The sequence below is a fragment of the Leptinotarsa decemlineata genome, unplaced genomic scaffold, assembly GCF_025532065.1.
Source record: "Leptinotarsa decemlineata unplaced genomic scaffold, Ldec_3_MD MMD2_tig00000505_RagTag_RagTag, whole genome shotgun sequence".
NCBI classification, from domain to species: Eukaryota; Metazoa; Arthropoda; class Insecta; order Coleoptera; family Chrysomelidae; genus Leptinotarsa; species Leptinotarsa decemlineata.
Window position 1 is genome coordinate 9790727 of NW_027412549.1, and position 18194 is coordinate 9808920.

The 18194-nt window shown below is 34.4% G+C and overlaps 2 protein-coding genes across 3 annotated transcripts in view; one reads left to right on the forward strand and one right to left on the reverse strand.

Annotated features, from left to right (window-relative positions):
• Positions 1-18194, reverse strand: part of LOC111516108 (luciferin 4-monooxygenase) — a 45534-nt gene that overhangs the window by 12717 nt on the left and 14623 nt on the right. Inside the window, exons 2-3 of the mRNA XM_074173908.1 lie at positions 10566-11107; positions 2795-3112 (exon numbers count right to left, since the gene is read on the reverse strand). Of these exons, the coding sequence (XP_074030009.1) occupies positions 2795-3112; positions 10566-11107 (860 nt within the window). The remainder of the gene's footprint in view (positions 1-2794; positions 3113-10565; positions 11108-18194) is intronic.
• LOC111507990 (uncharacterized) lies at positions 12491-18108 on the forward strand. Of its 2 annotated transcripts, none has more exons than XM_074173909.1 (3): positions 12491-12855; positions 14698-14806; positions 16045-18108. In XM_074173909.1, exons 2-3 carry the CDS (start codon positions 14790-14792, stop codon positions 16370-16372), a joined length of 345 nt encoding a protein of 114 aa, XP_074030010.1. In that variant the 5' UTR covers positions 12491-12855; positions 14698-14789; the 3' UTR covers positions 16373-18108. The 2 variants fall into 2 exon arrangements, with proteins under 2 accessions (XP_074030010.1, XP_074030011.1); XM_074173910.1 differs by lacking the exon at positions 12491-12855 and adding an exon at positions 13297-14197.

An 18194-nucleotide genomic window follows, 5' to 3' on the forward strand; every position in this document is an offset into this window, starting at 1 on the left:
CAGATAGTCCGCATAGATTCTTGCTTCCAGGGGAGCTTCACAGTCATCAATTATATTGTTGACGGCTATGAAGAATAGATTAACACTCAGTGAACAGACCTGAGAAACTTCGTTTCCCTGAAATCTGTTTGAAGAGAGGGATACATTCACACGCACTCGAAAAATACGGTATGCCAAAAAATTTGGGACGAATTTCAACATATATCCATCAAATGACCACATTCGAATTGTTTTGATAATTGTGTCTCTCCATACTGTATCATATGCTTTTGATATATAAAAGAAAATGCAATACAATGGTGGTCATTGGCAAAAAATTCATTGATTCGTGGATTTCAGATTCGAAGTCTACCAGATAATCGAGTGTAGATAGTTCATTTTTCGAAATCCTCTTCATTGAGGTATGAGGAGCTTTTGTTTTTCCAGACTCCACATTGATCTTTTCAGAATTTTACACATTGCGCAGGTAAGTGCAATCGGTATGTATGATCCACTTGACGATTTTGAATGGTCGGTGGAAAAGTAAGTTGAAAATACAATTTGATTGTATATCATCTCAAAGGTCGAATTTCATGTCTTTCTCCATAGATCAGCTTTGAAAAACCTGTATCAGATTTCAAAAATGCTTTCGGAATGGATCAAAGAATAAAATTCCAAGTCAAAACCCATTTTGATCGAGTGTGCCTCTAGATGCTTGAATATTGAAAACCTAAATAATACCAATGAATTCGAGGACACTGGAGTGTTCTTTTTTTTGGTCATTTTACAGTAGACCATTCTAAAAAAACTTGATGAACGAGAAAAGTTACTTGGAAGCCAAAGCCTTTGTGGGGGTCCAATCTATTCATCTATTCAAGATGAAAGTGACTAACTTAAAAAAAAAATATGAAAGGAAATAGGGCATCACCTGAAACTAGTCAACTTCAAACACATATTCTACTAATTAGAATTATTACATCTACACTGTAGGTTCTTCAAAATAGTGATATATAAAATTTTGCTCAAAATTATGTTAGTGTACCTGATTTGAAGAAATAAATTCAGCTGAGATAGAATTATTTCTCGAAACACGTAACAACTATTTGAGGCACGCACTTTAGGATGAATTATCAAAATTGCAGAAGTTTGAAGTCGAAAACCTCATAGTTGTAACAAAATTCATTGAATGAGACATTTGACATAATTGTAGTAGGAAGTAAATGACAAAATATATGATGGTGAAATTTTCGATATGAGAGACCGAAAAATTCAAGGGGGGTGATAGTTTGCGTAAAATACACAATTCATATCATCGACCATTCTATAGACCTGGAAACTTATTGGGAAAAATATCTTGGGCATGCATAATTTATTGAATAACTTCCACTTTGTAGTGATGAGCGGTAACAACATTCCTCCGTCTACCGAATAAAAAAATCATGAAATTGGCAGTTTCTTCTCTGGTTCTTGTATTTTTGAAACGTCATCAAACTCCTTCAACATATATCACAGACAGTTTGAAAACTGAATGATCCGAAGAATAAACTATCAGATTCATTATATTTTTTCCTATACCTACTGAAGGCGGAAGCAGATTTTATCCTCGCAAATGTTAAGGATAAGTATCTCTATTTTCTAAATCAAAATGTAGAGAATTTCAATCGATTTTTGGTTACTTATCTCACGAAACGTCGCAGGAACTTTCAGCTTCACAACACATTCAGCTTCACTAAAACATTGCAACAAATAATGATAACACATATAGTTTAGAATACGTGAATGATTCTTTTCTGTGTGAACTATGATTAATCTATATGAGAATATGCTGGTCAATCCAGAAATTCACGAAGTGCACCAGAAGGACTCCATTGGGATTTTCTGAACGGAACTAGATTTGTTAATGCTCGCAACAGCTGCAAACTTAGGATAATCCTAACGGGTCTGAATCCTTCTGGTCGGTAGCTGAAGCTGTCAATCAAACATTTACAAAATTCACAATTTCACGACTGACACAAGCGGATGGTTCAGTTGCAACAACAATTATAAAAAAAGCAAATCTACTAGCTGAACAATTTGCGTTCCATTGGGAAAGGCACCACCCATTATTCCCGCAGTGGAATCCACAATGCCGAAAATTATTCTCCGACAACGTCTAGTAAGGCGAATTTTGAAACAGCTTACTATCAACAAGGTGTCTGGTCCTGATAAAGTGCCCGTCATCATACTCAGAAAGAACGCCAATGAACTCGCACTAGTAATTTGTAGAATTTTCAACCTGTCTCACAAGAAAGGGGTCTTTATTTTTCGTTGGAAGATTGCTTGTCGTCAGTCTATTCTCAAAAAGGACAAGAAAAATCTTCCATAAATCTATAGACCAGTCGCTCTGCTATCGGTGATACCAAAAATTATAGAGAAAGCCTTAAACCATACTATCTAATTCAATGTCACGGAAACCCAGGCATCGAATTTCTCCAAAAAGATAAATGTCTCCGAACCGAATATGATAATTTCAGGACAGATAATTCCGCTTTCTGCTTCGATGAGTTCGCTGGGGTTGAAATGGACACCAATATGTCATGTCGTTAGTATTGCAAAGTCTGTTTTTTGAAAGCTTGTAACACTCAAAAGCATACCTACCAAGATTTTCATATTTACAATGACAACAACTATTTTATTCTCTCCGGTATAGTCCAGAAAGTAAGTAATTTCCAGACTAGGCCAAAAAATATTATTTTCTCAAAGAAAAACCGTCCGGGCAGTGGGTACTTTCCGGTCGGTTGCTGAAAAATAATAATACACCATCATTTATTAGTACCTTTTTTTCAAAATATCTTCAATTTCCTTATTCAACGGAGCAGCTCCACAGAGAACTGACTTGACGGATGACAGATCATATTTCGAGAGTAAAGGTGTTTTCGCCATAAATACTGCTAAAGGGGGAGCCACCATTAGGTTTTCTATTCGATAATCCTGTATGGCTTTGAGATAACTTTCTGGTTCGAATCGTTTGAGAACCACTAGTTTTTCCCTGTTTACTATTGAAGTAATACCCAGATTCAGACCATATCCGTGATAAAATGGCATTAGTCCCAGAACCGTGTTACCCAGAGAACGGTTTACCGTTCGAGGATCCCTAAAAAAATGGATAGGAAATATTATATTGCTTCAAAAATTAAATTGTGTGTGAATGACACTCATTGAAAACTTCCACATATATTTAATTTGACTAATCACTTATCAGAAGCTATTCATTAGTAGAACATATCAAAATATTGTACTTTGAATATAAATAGCAAGATGACATGCTGTTATACCTAAGAAATTCCCTGTATAATCGAAATAAAAATCGTATTTTCAGTAAATTTATTGTTCAGTAGTTTGTGGGTTGGTAATGAATCAAGTTTTATCCGTGAATCAGAAACCTCTTGTTTTAACCACAATCAGACATCCCATTGGCAATCGCCAGAGTAGCTAAGCGGTTACGCGTGTATATAATGCATTTATTTTTTCTATACAACGAGTTCAAATTCTACTGCTGGAAGTTTTTTTTTGAGTATTATTTATCGGAGACTGACTGACAGAATGAGTTTATTATCCAAAGCCATAATTTCAAACAAATATATCGTATTTTTCTTTTCCACGGTCAGTCGTAGAAAAAGTATGGTACGCACCTCGTGAATAAGGTCAATTACTTCCACTTGCGAATTATCGCACTCGGCAACGCCTCGTGCCTACAATTTTTCGCTCGTGGGTAATTGGTTTCTTATTCTACTTGGTACGTAATATATATTCATAATGGAGAACTTAATACAAGTGTAGAAAGGGCAAACTTTTTAGTTTACCCCGATGAGTTACTGCGTAAAAGCAAAGTGTTTTTCACAATGAAAAATGTTCTATTTATCAGTAACTTTTTTTTTGTGAAACCTATCCTGGAAGTTTCAGCAATAAAAACTTCAACTACATGTCCCGAACTGTTATAATACTAGTAGGGCATCGAACAACAGGTCTAGAGCAGCAGGACTATCTGACAGCCCTATCAGGCTAGCATGGTGAATCCAGCAAAATTGCAAAAAAAAATATCAATTTGTAGCTAAATAGTTGCCAAAACAAGGATTCTGTTGCTCGAGCCGATCCCTAGAAATCGCAAATAATGCTATCGTGATATGAAGGTAGCAAGGTAACTCAATAAATTATATACTTTGATCTTTACAGAAGATTTAGTTACTATCTAGTTGCTAAATCTTGGATATAGCGAAAAACACTTTTCATTCTAAGGAAAACCAGTTTCAAAGGAAAATGAAAAAAAAAATTTTGAAAATCGGCCGATCAAGGCCAATTATTTTGTTACTGATTTTCGGAAGTCTTCAACATCAAAATGTTGTCATTTTGATGTTGAAGACTTCTTTCAAAATTGAAATTTCCAAATTGAATATTCTCACATAGCACAGCCCTCGATAAAGCTAATAAACATTAGCGAAAGCTCGGGCAGCTAAAAAGAGTAAATATTTATTCTAATCAGACCGAATCCCCGAAAAACTACTATTCTATACATACATACATATATATATATATATATATATATATATATATATATATATATATATATATATATATATATATATATATATATATATATATATATATATATATATAGCAACATATCACTTTCTCTTTCTTGTCTGTAACTGGTTGACATCATAATGAATAATAAATGTTTAAACATGCTGCATTATCTTTATTGAAGAAGGAAATTATCATTGTACGTTAATTCTAGTTACAGCAACTCTATCCAGTCAACCGTATTTTGGTGATGAATCTAACCTTGAGTTTTTATTATCTGAATCCAGCTCAACCTCCATAAAAACCAAATAAGTCTTGGATATTATCAATAGGTATGTCACACGTTAAAGAAAAAAAATTTTGATTATGTGGATACATAATTGACCTGAAATATGTTATTACATGACCTAAAATAGGTACCAAGAGCACTTTCCAAGTAATAAAATATATTAGTTTAATCAACAAGTTCAAAAACATGAAAAATAGAAATAAAGGTCCTGAAAATATGAGCGATAGCTCATTCGATTCGGAATCACCTCTAGAGAAATGATTAAAGAGGAGGAAACTTACAATAAAAAAGTTTTTACTTCTGAAACTCTATCTCCATTATTTATAACTTTAATTTGACGTTGAAAATAGGGTTCCACGCGGCAGTTACGGCATGCGCGCGCTACCGCTAAAGACAGTTTATCAAAAGAAATAATTTTGTTATAACATAAAATGTAATTTTAAAAATTTAAAAAAATCTAGTGTCTTCTCAATACATGAATGAATCGAGTCCCGTAGAAAAGACAGTTTCATCACCATTTTGCAAAAAGGTATTCAACTGTTAACTGAATTTTTTTTCCCAATATCCGTTGACATGAATAATGGGATAGAAGGTATAAATAACTGGCCTATAAATTTTAAACTCCGTGGAGCCCTTTTGATATACAGGGAGTTCCTTAAACACATGCTAATATTTGAAGAGGTAATTCTTAGACCCACTTTAAGAAAAAACTTCCTATGGACGTATGTCCTGAACGCCTTAACTTTTGAAATACAGGGTGGCAAAGTTTTCAAAAATAATCAGTTTTTTAATAATAACTGAGATAATTTCGTAGACATCTTTGGCATATTTGGTACATATGTTCCATGCCTCAAGGCGCATTTTCTGATGTACACAAAATTGTATTTTTTCAAACAGTGGCATCCCTACGGATTTCGCATTGAATATTTTTGGGGAAAAAGTACTACGCCAATGCTTTCTTTTCAAAATAAAATCATTTTTAAAATCCTCATTTATTTTTGAGAAAATTTGATCTCCTGGTATTTCTTTGTCCGACGCATGATTTTCACTCAAAAAAATAAAAATCGACAGAAAGCAAATTAAGAAATTAGATCAATTCTAAAATGAATGAGAATCTGAAAATTGCTTCATAACGCATTACCAATTCCCTAATAATATTTGAAAACATAATCTGCAAAAAAAAATTTTTCACAAAAACGAGTTTTATTTTATTTTATGACAGTAAGTCTAAACGAATAGCACAAATTTGTTAATTAGTAATAATACCAAACCTGATTATAAAAATTGTTGGAAGTGGCCACCTGCACATAGTATGCATGCTTCCGTCCTTCTACGCATGGAATTACGCACCCGTTCAAATATTCCCGCGTATTTCGTATAGTTTCACACGAGGTAACTATTCGCTCTCTTAAATCTTCTAAATTATTAACGGGAGTTTTATACACAAGAGTTTTAAGGTGACCCCATAAAAAAAATCTAAACTGTTGAGATCGGGGAATCTTGCTGGCCATTGCTGAGGTCCTCCGCGACCTATCCAACGATTAGGATAAACTGTATTTAAATGGTTTCGGACAATTACACTGAAATGAGCAGGGGCGCCATCGTGCATGTACCATATTCGATTCCTTAACGCAAGTGGCACATCTTCCAATAACCCAGGTAAGTCTTCTTCGAGAAAGTATAAATAAGAACGACCATCAAGGCGTCCTGGTAGAAAAAATGGACCTATTAGATGATCACCTATAATTCCTGCCCATACATTAACCGAAAATTGGTGTTGGAAATGGGTTTCGGTTATTGCATGGGGATTTTCTTCAGCCCACACATGATTGTTATGGAAATTTTGAATGACATTTCGAGAAAAATTTGCTTCGTCTGTGAACAAAATTTGTGTCTCAAACTGCTGATTTAGTGCAATACTTTGTAGATACCACTGACTGAAGTTTACACGCTGCGGAAAATCTCTGGGGAGTAATGCCTGCACTCTTGAAATATGGTATGGGTACAACAAAAAATCAACCAAAATACGCCAAACAATTTGATGACAAATATCCAGAGTTCTAGCGATCTTCCTCGTACTCGTCCTTCCGGAGTCCCTTTCTTGAAACTATCAGTTTCCCCAAGTCGACCATGAATATTTGAAAAGGTTCGGCTATCTGGTAAGGCACGATTATGATATCTTTCCTGATAAATGCGTCTGGCTTCTGTTGCATTACCATCGGCAAGGCCATATACGTAATGCATTTGCGCCATTTCCGCATTCGTATAATTTAACATATTTACTGATATTCAGAAAAACAGCGGAGTACCAAAATACAAAATACTACTGACGTTTGTACATACAGAGAATTCGTTTTTTATTGCTATGGTGGTTACGCTGTTTTTTCCAAGAGGTGCAAAAATTATTAAGCGGTGCTGCGGTTATGACGTAATTTTAATTGAGAACAGTGCATCTGACAACAAACAAATACCTTTCAGATCCTCAATTATTTTGCAACAAATCTGATCTCTTAGTTTGCTTTCAGTCGATGCACGATACCGCATCAGATTTTTAAGGAACTTATCCTTAAGTAAAGCGATTTTTAATTTTTTGAGCGAAAACCATGCGTCGGACAAAGAAAACTCAACAAATCAAATGTGCTCAAAAATATATGGAGATTTTAAAAATAATTTTAAATTCAAGATAAAGCAGTGGCGTAGTATTTTTTTTGCCAAAAATATACATTTCAAAACTCGTACGTACGCCACTGGCAGAGAAAATTAAGAAAATTGTACATCAGAAAATGCGCCTTGAGGCATGGAACATATGTACCAAATATACCAAAATTATCTCAGTTATTTTTAAAAAACTGATTATTTTTGAAAACTTTGCCACCCTGTATCTCAAAAGTTAAGGCGTTTAGGACATACGTCCATAGGACGTTTTTTTCTTAAAATGGGTCTAAGAATTACCTCCTTGAATATTAGCATATGTTTGAGTATCACCCTGTATATATACTCCATACGATCCTGCGATAAAAGTTCATACAAATTTATTAATTTAATAATTATGATTTTTCATAACTATTGCAAAATGAAATATCTAAAAATTGTTGATGAAATTTTTTTTCCAATTATTTATCTTTCAACTAGAGAGAGAAAGAAGTTCACTTACATTATTTTCTGGAGATGATATCTTTGTTTATTGTTCAGATATTCCGGGTTTATAAAAATTCATGGGAATTCTCTAAGTGTATCTCGAAATGTGCGCTCACAAATAATGACAATGAGGTAGGTTCGTTTACGATAGTCAAAGAAGAATAAGCTACTATGACTTCTGTTATAGGAAAAATCAAATACCATGAAAACAAGTGGCTCTTGTGTGTAGTTTTGGAAATGGTGAATTTTTCACTCGGAAACGAAGATGCTCGACAACATATTCTTGTTTCATTTGTCTGTGGGACTGACTGGCTTTCTAGGCAAGTTATGATTCGTATCTGGGATCGCAAATGGTCACCTCCGTATATTAAGCTGAAGCTCATTAAACAATTTGTCAAAGCTCTGAAAAAAGATGATGATTATTTCATAATATGAGTTCAGAGAAATAAGAAGCAGGAATTTTCGATGGTTCACAAATAAGAAGGTTGATAGACGAAAAAAATGGATGGAAGTTTTGCTAAGCACGTTGAAAAGATATCGTTTCAGCAGCTTGGTTCCTACACAGAAATTTCGACCATTTTCTGAAAATATCATTGACCTGCGTGAAGACCAGGGAAAACGGTTTAAATATGTTGTTTATGTTCAAGATATGTTTTTTTCATTAACCAACTATGGCACCCCTACGAACGACAACCCTCAGAAGTCGAAACTTGTGCGAGCTAAGGACTAACGAGGTCTTACCTTTTACGTGTGATTTCTAACACGGGTGGGACGATAGCAAGTGAAAATCGAGCATTTAGCCTGGGGCTTGAACCATCGACTCACACATCGGCCGATTCACTGAGTGAACAGAGCACCCACGTCGAACCGACCGGCTACGGACTGGCTACCGACCGACCGACCGATATTCGAACTATAGAAGAGCGGTATTAGGGTCACTGGGATGCCCACATGATGGCGGACTACTGTTGTAGCAATGAAAAAAGCCATTGTAAACCAAATCAGAAAAAATCCTATTTTTATTAGTGTTTTTTTTTAATGATTGTTATTGATTAAAATATTATTTCTTGAAAATCACTTTTTTTTTATCTCAAAAAATGAAGCTTGTATGGAAAATACGACTTCAGATATGAAATCCGCAACTCGGAAATGTATGATATTAGTACGGTTTTAGAGAAGGCAGATCAACCGAGGGTGGCATTTATAAACTCACTACAATTGTTTATAATGCTCTAGTTGAAAAAATACCCATACTTGGAATATTTATAGACCCCTCCAGGACTTTTGACACTGTATGTCACAAAATCCTTTTACGAAAGCTGAATGATTATGGTATCCGTGAGAATACATACGACCTTTCGTCCAGTTATTTATCTGATCATGAACAGAGTGTTAAAATTTATGGTGTCCTGAGTGTTCCCAGAACTGTGACCTATGATGTTTCTCACGGAACTGTGCTGGGGCCATTTCTTTTCAGTATCTATAGAAATAGTCTGTTTTCTTCAAATATCACTGGTCAGATAATCAGTTTCACCAATGATACTGCCATTTTGTATACTTCTTCAACTTGGCGAAATATGAAACAAACCGTTGAAGATGATTTTCCTAAAATTCCGGAATGGTTCCAATTCAATAAATTAACTGTTAATCACCAAAAATTCAGTACTTACCATTTGCATCTTATATTAGCGGATTACCGAACTTAGGTACCCTTTAAGTAGGCTTGAATGATCAAATCCCATCAGCAACATCGGTGAAATACCTTGGTGTCACGATAGATCGACATATGAAGTGGAATTTACATATGAAACAACGTGTGAAAAAATTAAGAGGGTTTATCCCGAAATTTTGATACCTCAAAGAATTTACGAATGTGGTAAATGTGGATCAAAAATGGATTTTAAAACTAATATTTGCCAAGACACGCGATTATAGTGATGATCTCTCATATAATGAAGCTCAATACATGGACATCAGACAACTTTTCTGTATGAAAATATTATTACTGAAAAAAAAATTATATTACAAGTATATGAACATGGCCATAGTACACGAAAGAATTATTCTATATTTTCACCCGATGTGACAAAATGATTTGACAACAAGGTGTCAATTACCTGGCATCAAGAATATATAAGCAAATACCTCATGAGGTTCAGAATATTGAAAAATTTTTAAAATTCAAAAATTTATCAACTGAGTGGATTCTCCAGACGGAACGTAATATTTTAATTAATTAATATTTATTTATATGATGAATTCCAAGTGAGTATTTGGAAGAATAACAAAAAAAAGGTCACCTTCTGATTATGTCATTTACCTCCTGATTATGCCATTTACCGAAGTGTGAAATTCACTCTACATGTAATTTATCAAAAAAAAACACATATATCTTCACTTGGATGTGTCATTATATAACTGCTTCTGTGATTTTTCTGTTCATTTGTTCTTTCACAAGTGTTACATTGTTTTGTAAGATTTTATTTCATTATGCAAATCAACATTATTATTATCATAGTCATAACATTTCATATAACAGAAACTGTGTTCCTTTGTTATTATTAAATAATTTTGATGAGAAATTTCATTTCATTCTTACCGTGACTGGGCTATCCTAACTAAAATAGGTCGATGGGAGATCATGACTCCTTTCGGTAAACCCGTAGTGCCAGAAGAACTCATGATGAAAGCCACTTGTTGAGATTGGTCACAATCATTGAAGGGTTGGAATCTGTAGGGCAAAACTGGAAAGCCTTGCATTTGATTTGACACAAATTGCTTCAGAGTCTCTGTCCCAGGGAAACTCATCTTGCTGTTTATGATAATTATCTTCTTGATGAAATTGCCTTGGTATTCAAGAAATTTATCTTTGACTGATGGAGAGCAGAAAACTATACTTGGAGCTGTCAATTCCAGGGAGTGATTCAACTCAGCTCGAGTGTAAGCATGATTGATAGGGACTACTGTTGCTCCTATATATAACGAGGCAAAAACTGGCACGAAATAATGAACATTGTTTTCACTGCAAATTGCATGAATGGATCCAGAACCGTTTCCGTATCTTCTCAAAGCTTCAGCTAGGTTACAGGTTTCTTCCAATATTGTTTTGTATGAAATTGTTTCACCTGTATATGCATCAACCTGAAAAAAATTATATGTCTGAATAATGAGGTAATTCAAATCAAATGACAAACTCACTCCGCTCATTAAAATACATGAAATGAAAAAAGAAAATTGAGTTTCGTCTTCCTGGCTATTTGTGTGAAGTAGATTTTTTTATAAAAAAACTCTGTTGACAAAAGGGTAATACATGTGTTGTTGGGGTTGAAAACTGTGTCATGTTCATAGTTCTCGGCCACACTGCTATTTTCAGATTTTCGAGAGCATCCCTATAAGTTGGGTGTGAAAATGAAATTTTTGAGAAAAATTTCTCATGTCTGTAATGAACCCGTTGCATTGAGCTGTCTCTGACAACAGTTTCTCGATATCATACATCTCTGTCCATTGAAAAAGCCCACAAGCAGCTCCGAGTCTGGTTGAGATACGAGGACGACACCTTCATAATATGAAACCACGGGAGTGCAGAACTAGACACCTTCCTGACGCACATCAACAACGTAAGTTCTTCCATCAATTTCACAATGGGAAAGGAAGTCCACAACGAATTGCTATTCTTAGACGTATTGATGAAGAGAACCAACACTGAATAGAAAACATCTGTATATCGAAAACCCACTCACACAGGATAGTATCTGAGCCACCATCAATCGACTAAGAGGGGAATCATCAAGACTCTACTGGGCTGTGCTTTCGGGCTCTGTAATACGAGGGAAGGTCTCGAAAAGGAACTAGGCATCATCAAAAATGACCTTCAACGGAATGGTTACTCCAAAGTGATGGTGGAACAGGCTTCAGCTAGAAGACAGCAACATCTACACAAGGGAGAGAAGCCGCCACAACCAGTACTTGTCTACATCAGAGGATTGTCGAAAAGGATAAGAAGGATTGGGTCCAAGTATAACATCAGAACCTGTTTCAGATCTGGGAACAACGGATAGTGTTCAGCCTTACGAAAACCAGGCCACCAAACGCGGACTACGATCCCAAGAATTGCATTTACCGGATACCCTGCGAGTGCGGAGGATCATACATCGGTGAAACTAAGAGGCCTTTGGAAGTTCGCATTGCCGAGCATAAAAAACACACAGCGAGGAGAAACCAGCAAATCAGGAATAGCAGAGCATATTTGGACTCATCAACATAACATCAAGTGGGCTCAAGCTGAAATCATCCACGAAGAGGAACATTGGTTTAGGAGAAAATTCAAAGAAGCCGCATATATGTTGCCCAACAACGCATTCAGTCAAGCTAGCGTAGAGATAAGCAACATATGGAAACCTCTTATCAAGCGGAATACGACCAACTCCAGCCAAACGGTCAGCTTTCGTTGAAACCGATGAAACGAAGAGAGGGAAGAGGGGATAAGTGAAAGCATTCGAATAAACTATAAATAGTCAGATTTCTGAGGAATAAGTCCAGTTATCACCCGAAGACGATTGTGGATACTAACAATCAAAATGTCGTGAAGTTACTTGGTTTGGACTTTTGATTTTCAATTTTCATTTCTTGTTAATAATTTTTAAATTTTCATCTCGTTTTAATAGTTTTCTTTATCTTTTGGTTGTGGCTTGTATTTTATTCAATTGTAATTTAAGTTTTTTCACTTAATATAATGTTTATTTTTCAGCTAACCTTTTTAAAAAGTTTTTACAGATTTTTCAGGGACTTCAAATCAATTTAACATTTAAAGCAATGGAAGTCCGAACTAATGAAATGCAACATAAGTCGGTTCTCCTGACGGGCGCTGTCAACATCGATATTTTTGACAGGTAGTTGTAATTCAAGGAACTCAATAGTTTCTTGAACATATAATATTTTCACTTCTTTCTGGAAATAATCTCAATATAAAATCCTTCGTACATCAAACATGTTCGTATTGAAAACACCCGAAAATCTATTATACCTACATATAGACAAACTCGCGTTGCGAATTGGTGAACTATCAAGTGGAAGTCTCACAATAAAATGAAAAGAAAACTGAAAATTTCTATGTTTTTCACCACTTTTAATTGTAACTAACTTTACTGCAATTTCGTCCAATATGGACATCCTCAAACTCATACAATAAACTTATACAAGAGTTTATTGTCCATATAGGACGAAACTGTAGTAACGTTAGTTACAATTGAAAGTGGTAAAAAACATAGAAATTTTCATTTCTCTTTTCATTATGATCTCCCACCACGTAGTAACGGCTACATCTATCAATTTACTCACAATAAAACTTTATCGTGTTTTTTCATCAAGTATCAGCCCTTTCCATCACAGAAATATTATAATTTGCATCGAATAAGTCGTAATATTGGAATAATTTCACAAATAATTTGTACAGGACATGCCTTGTATATATTTACTTCTATCAATTCGAATTTACATCTCAATTTTAATTTACAAAGAGGAATATGAAAATCATATTTATGTTGCCTGTCGTCTACATGCTACATATTAATTCACAACAATTTCAGATTTGCTTCCAAAAACATAAACATCCAGTTTGAACATATATTGATAAATGATTATTGGACTTTGGAATTGCATGAAAACATATCTACAGAAGAACGTGCGGGAGGATCAAACTGTCAGTTGCAAAATTAGTCTGTGTTGTTATCACATCTGACCTCAATGGTCAGATTATCAAGGAAAATTCCTTGTCATTTAGTGCACGCGCTGAAGGTAGTTTGAGTATGCAAAATGTGAGGACCGGCAACTATGCTCAAATTTTATACCTAAAACATTGCCTATAGATTTATAGTCAGTCAACCTTACGGAGTTATCATTGGAGGACGATGGAAACGAAAAGTAGATGGCGCCAATACCGTGGTCTCCAAAAAAGAGATAAAAGATTGAGATGGAAAGTGTCGTAATAAAAAGTTGTAAATGATTATTTTTATGTTTCTGACAGGCTTTCTCTCCGTGACGTGCTCATTTGCGTTGCAATTTGTAAACATATAATAGGTTATTAGTAGTGGATTTTTGTGATTCTGAGATCAGAATCACGATTGTTTTCTTCATAATCAGTTTGTGTTAATTGTGCATTTAGTAGTTATTAGTTTGTGTCATTTGTACTTTTATAAGACAATAATTGTGAGCGAGTTGTGACAGCACAAAAAGGTGAAAATATATTCAATCATTATATTTAAAATTTCATGTTATTAGATCTCTTCAAATGTATTTCCAAAATGAATTATTCAACAAATGAAAGTGGGTGCACTATAGGTTATGTTGCAGAAACTTTGGAGAATAGGTATTCAGATATTCACCACCTGGATAAATTATGCAGTCACCAAAATGAAATTAAATGGCCATTGTTTGGGACATATAACATTTCACCTTCTGGTGCACCCTTTCCACATACCTAATGTGAAAAATTATACATTAAAATTTGCCATTTTAATTTCTTTGGTCTTTGGCTAGTACCCTTGTAAAACAAGTGACCTGATTTTCAAGTTGGTGTTGGTAATTTTGCAAAAAATATTTTTATATTTCAAAATATGTGATGAATGTGCACTAACTGGTGAAACTGGTGAATAATGAGATTATTTTCATCAGCAAATTTACCTAATTGAATTGTTAGCCTTTTGTTTCTTTTACAATTTCATCATCATTTCCAGATGTCTGGCAACAAATGTGGACTCTCAACTAGAAATGACCATAGTTTGAGTTTTTTCCGTTTTCCAGTCAAAGATCCTACAAGATGTAAACAATGGATAATCCATTCAGGTAAGAAACCTCAACAGTTCCCAAAATATGTTGATGTGAAGTAACTTAAAATGGAACTATTATTCTGCAAGAGTCATAGTCTCATATCAATATTACAGAAAAATTCAACAACTATCTTCATGTAGAAGTTTTACAAATGAATAATGATATATGGTTCTTCTTGTCACCCTTATCTAATTGGACCACCAAAACAGACCGTTTTGGAGAGCTGTTTTTGACAGTTTGGAAGTTAGACAGAGTACCATGAACATTACCTACTAGTTGTTGGCCGTTGTCAGATAGATTTTTATTTAATGAAGCGAAATACCTGTAATCCCAAATTTTCTCAACAGTATTTCACGTAAGGCACAGTTTTGGTTGGATTGCAAAGCTTTAGGATAATTTGATTGCCTTGCTCAAGTTCTTCAACCACGCCTGTCACCATCACCACCAACACTTTGCTGAATATTGAAAAATAATAATTTGATGATTATCAATGAGTGTTGCATCAATTTTTGTTATGAAGGGTCGCTGATATATCGAAACAGTCGATTATTTTTTAAAGTAAGATAGCTAGTCGAAAATATTGAAGTACAGAAGTTTTAGGGTGTTTCCAAATCTACCACACTGAATAAAAATTAGATTAACAGGATAAGTCAAGAAGTCTTGAAGAAATAAATTTGCTTTTTCTTCAATAGAACACCTTATGTATTATTCCATATTTTCATTCTGATTGAAATTCTGAACAAAATTGATATCGCACATCATTTCCTAAATTCAACCGTTTTCGAGATATCGAATTTTGAAAATAACTTTTTACTACTCTAAAGTATTTAAGAAAAAACACGAAATGATGGATATTTATTATGAAAGTCACACTAGGTGGAGTATATGGACACAGTCAGACACCGAAACACGTAAAACTGAATAAAAAGTCTACGACCCTGAAAACCCGCCAGATACCAATTTTGAATGGAATTGGATCATAATCACAAAAGTTGTCTGCCATAATGGAGGCGCCATTTTGTTTTGTTTTTTTTTAACAAGAATTTCATAATGCATTTTGATTGGAATTATCTACACTTACCAAATTTCAAATCAATCGGATGATTAAAAGTGTGTCAAATTTAACTTGCAAGATTTGATTACAGACACACAGTCAGATACCGATATAGGTGAAACTAAATAATATCCTGTAAAAATAAAAACTTCAACAAGTTGTTTTATCGAGTTACCAATTAGTATTTTTTCTTTTTCAGGCAACATCACATTGCCTGGTCTGAGCCCAAAAACACTAAGTGCAGCAGACATTTCGACCCACGATTTCTTCAACACAAACGGTTGCCAGGATCATTGGATGAGGATGGAAACATTTTTAATACAGTAGAGGACAGTTCTCTAGAGACCACCGAGGAGGAGGAGGAGTTTTCAAACTTAAGTACAGCAACAGAAACATCAAATGCACCTGCAGATACAATAGATAATTTTTCTGCAACAGTAGAATCCTGCGCAGTAGTATACCTTGCTGGTTACTTAGTAGAAAAATGTTTAGACCGATTTAAATGTCGTGAATGTAGAGTTATTTAGAAAGCGAGGAAGATTTGGCAGATGATGATGAGTTATTGACTCTTCACAAAAATTGTAATATTCAAAACTCAAGTGGTTTGAAAACTCACTCAAATTTTATGAGGCAATTCACATAAGAGAATGCTGTGTTATAACCAGTATATCAAAAATACTGTGCCAAAAACATAATCACCAATATTAGAGACGAAGCAAATAAACAACTTTTTAAGTATCTTCCTGAATGGTTTGAGGCACAAGAAAAATGTTAAGAACACTGAAAATATATTGTTGAACTGTTGTTACGCACATAAGTTTTCAAATACTGTAAAGATATTTCAAGTAGAATAAAAACAAAGGCAGGAACAAAAAATGGCAAACTTAGTATTTCAACATAATTAGTTATAGTAATCAAATACCAACAGAAACTACTTTCATATGGTTTCATTGATTCTGTCATCTTCGTTTTTGTTTTGACACAGACACACACACAGACCATACAGTATTTTTTTTAACTAGAAAAACTCTGAAGAAAAATTTCTAATTTCGCAACAGTCTTTTAATTTTAATTGGGAATATTTCTTTTGAAGGGCATTCATATTGAATATCAAACATTCAGGAATAGAAATCAGAAAAATTTTGGAAAAGTCTTGAAGTGAAGATTTATTTTCATTGAGATGACTGATTGGAAGGAGAAATATATTTTGATAGACAAAAATATAATGGAAGTCTGTGTATAGTAGGATGCCATTCTGAATCATAAATATGTTAGGAATGCTTTCTGATGAGTACATCTTTTGAACAGGCGCGGTCGCAGACCGACATTTTGGGATTGGCAACAACCAAAGATGTCATTGAATTCCTATTTAATTCTATTTTTGAAAGATTCCTAATCTCCGACCTCTTTATTCCCCACATACCAATTTTGAATGGAATCTAACCATAATCACAAAACTCGTCCGCCATCTAGAATTTGAGAATTAAATCCCCACATTTCAGTTTTCAATCGAATCGGATCAAAATCACCAAACTAGTAGCCATCTTGGAGTCGCCATCTTGATTTTAATAATCTTGACTATTAATTCATAACATCTGGCTCCAAAAACCCCACAAACCAATTTTTGAAAGACTCAAGCCATAATCATATATCACGTCCATTTTGTTTTTATTTTCTGTAACAAAAATTTCATGATGCATTTTCACGGAAATTATGAACATCTGCCAAATTCCAACAAGAAGTTTTAGAATTTCTCGTGAAAAAATATAGATGGCTCTGGCATCCTCCATCCAATGCTTTTTACATTGTGGTTGACCGACTATAAATCTTTAGACATTGCCTGAGACACTGAATTAAAAAAACTCATGTTGCCAGATTCTGTATGGAGGTTCCTTTCTTTTGTCCCCCGCCCTTCTACCTGCTTTGTGCGCCCACGCGTCATAGAGCTCAAGCAAGGCAGTATAAAACAATTTTTCATGTGTAACGATAAATTTTTTCGTGTACACTTAATTTTTTTTATGTTTGCTTATATTTGAGTGGTTTATTTTAACAAAAAATGGCGACAATGTCGCTACAAGTGATAAATGTGAAGAAGCGAAAACTAATAGTAAATTACGTACCGATTAGAATAGGAAGCCATTTACCAACGATAATTCGCGAGTGGACATAGTTGGCCTTATCCTCGAGGAAGATGCGTACTATATTTTCTCTACGACGGTTGCTAAATCTGAAATAAACTAGAATATCGTTATCAGAAAACGAAGTTATGTTTTTCTTCTCTCTTCAACTCATAACATTTTCGAAATTATATTCGTATGTGTCTCTTGATATTGCTGGAAACAAAGTATT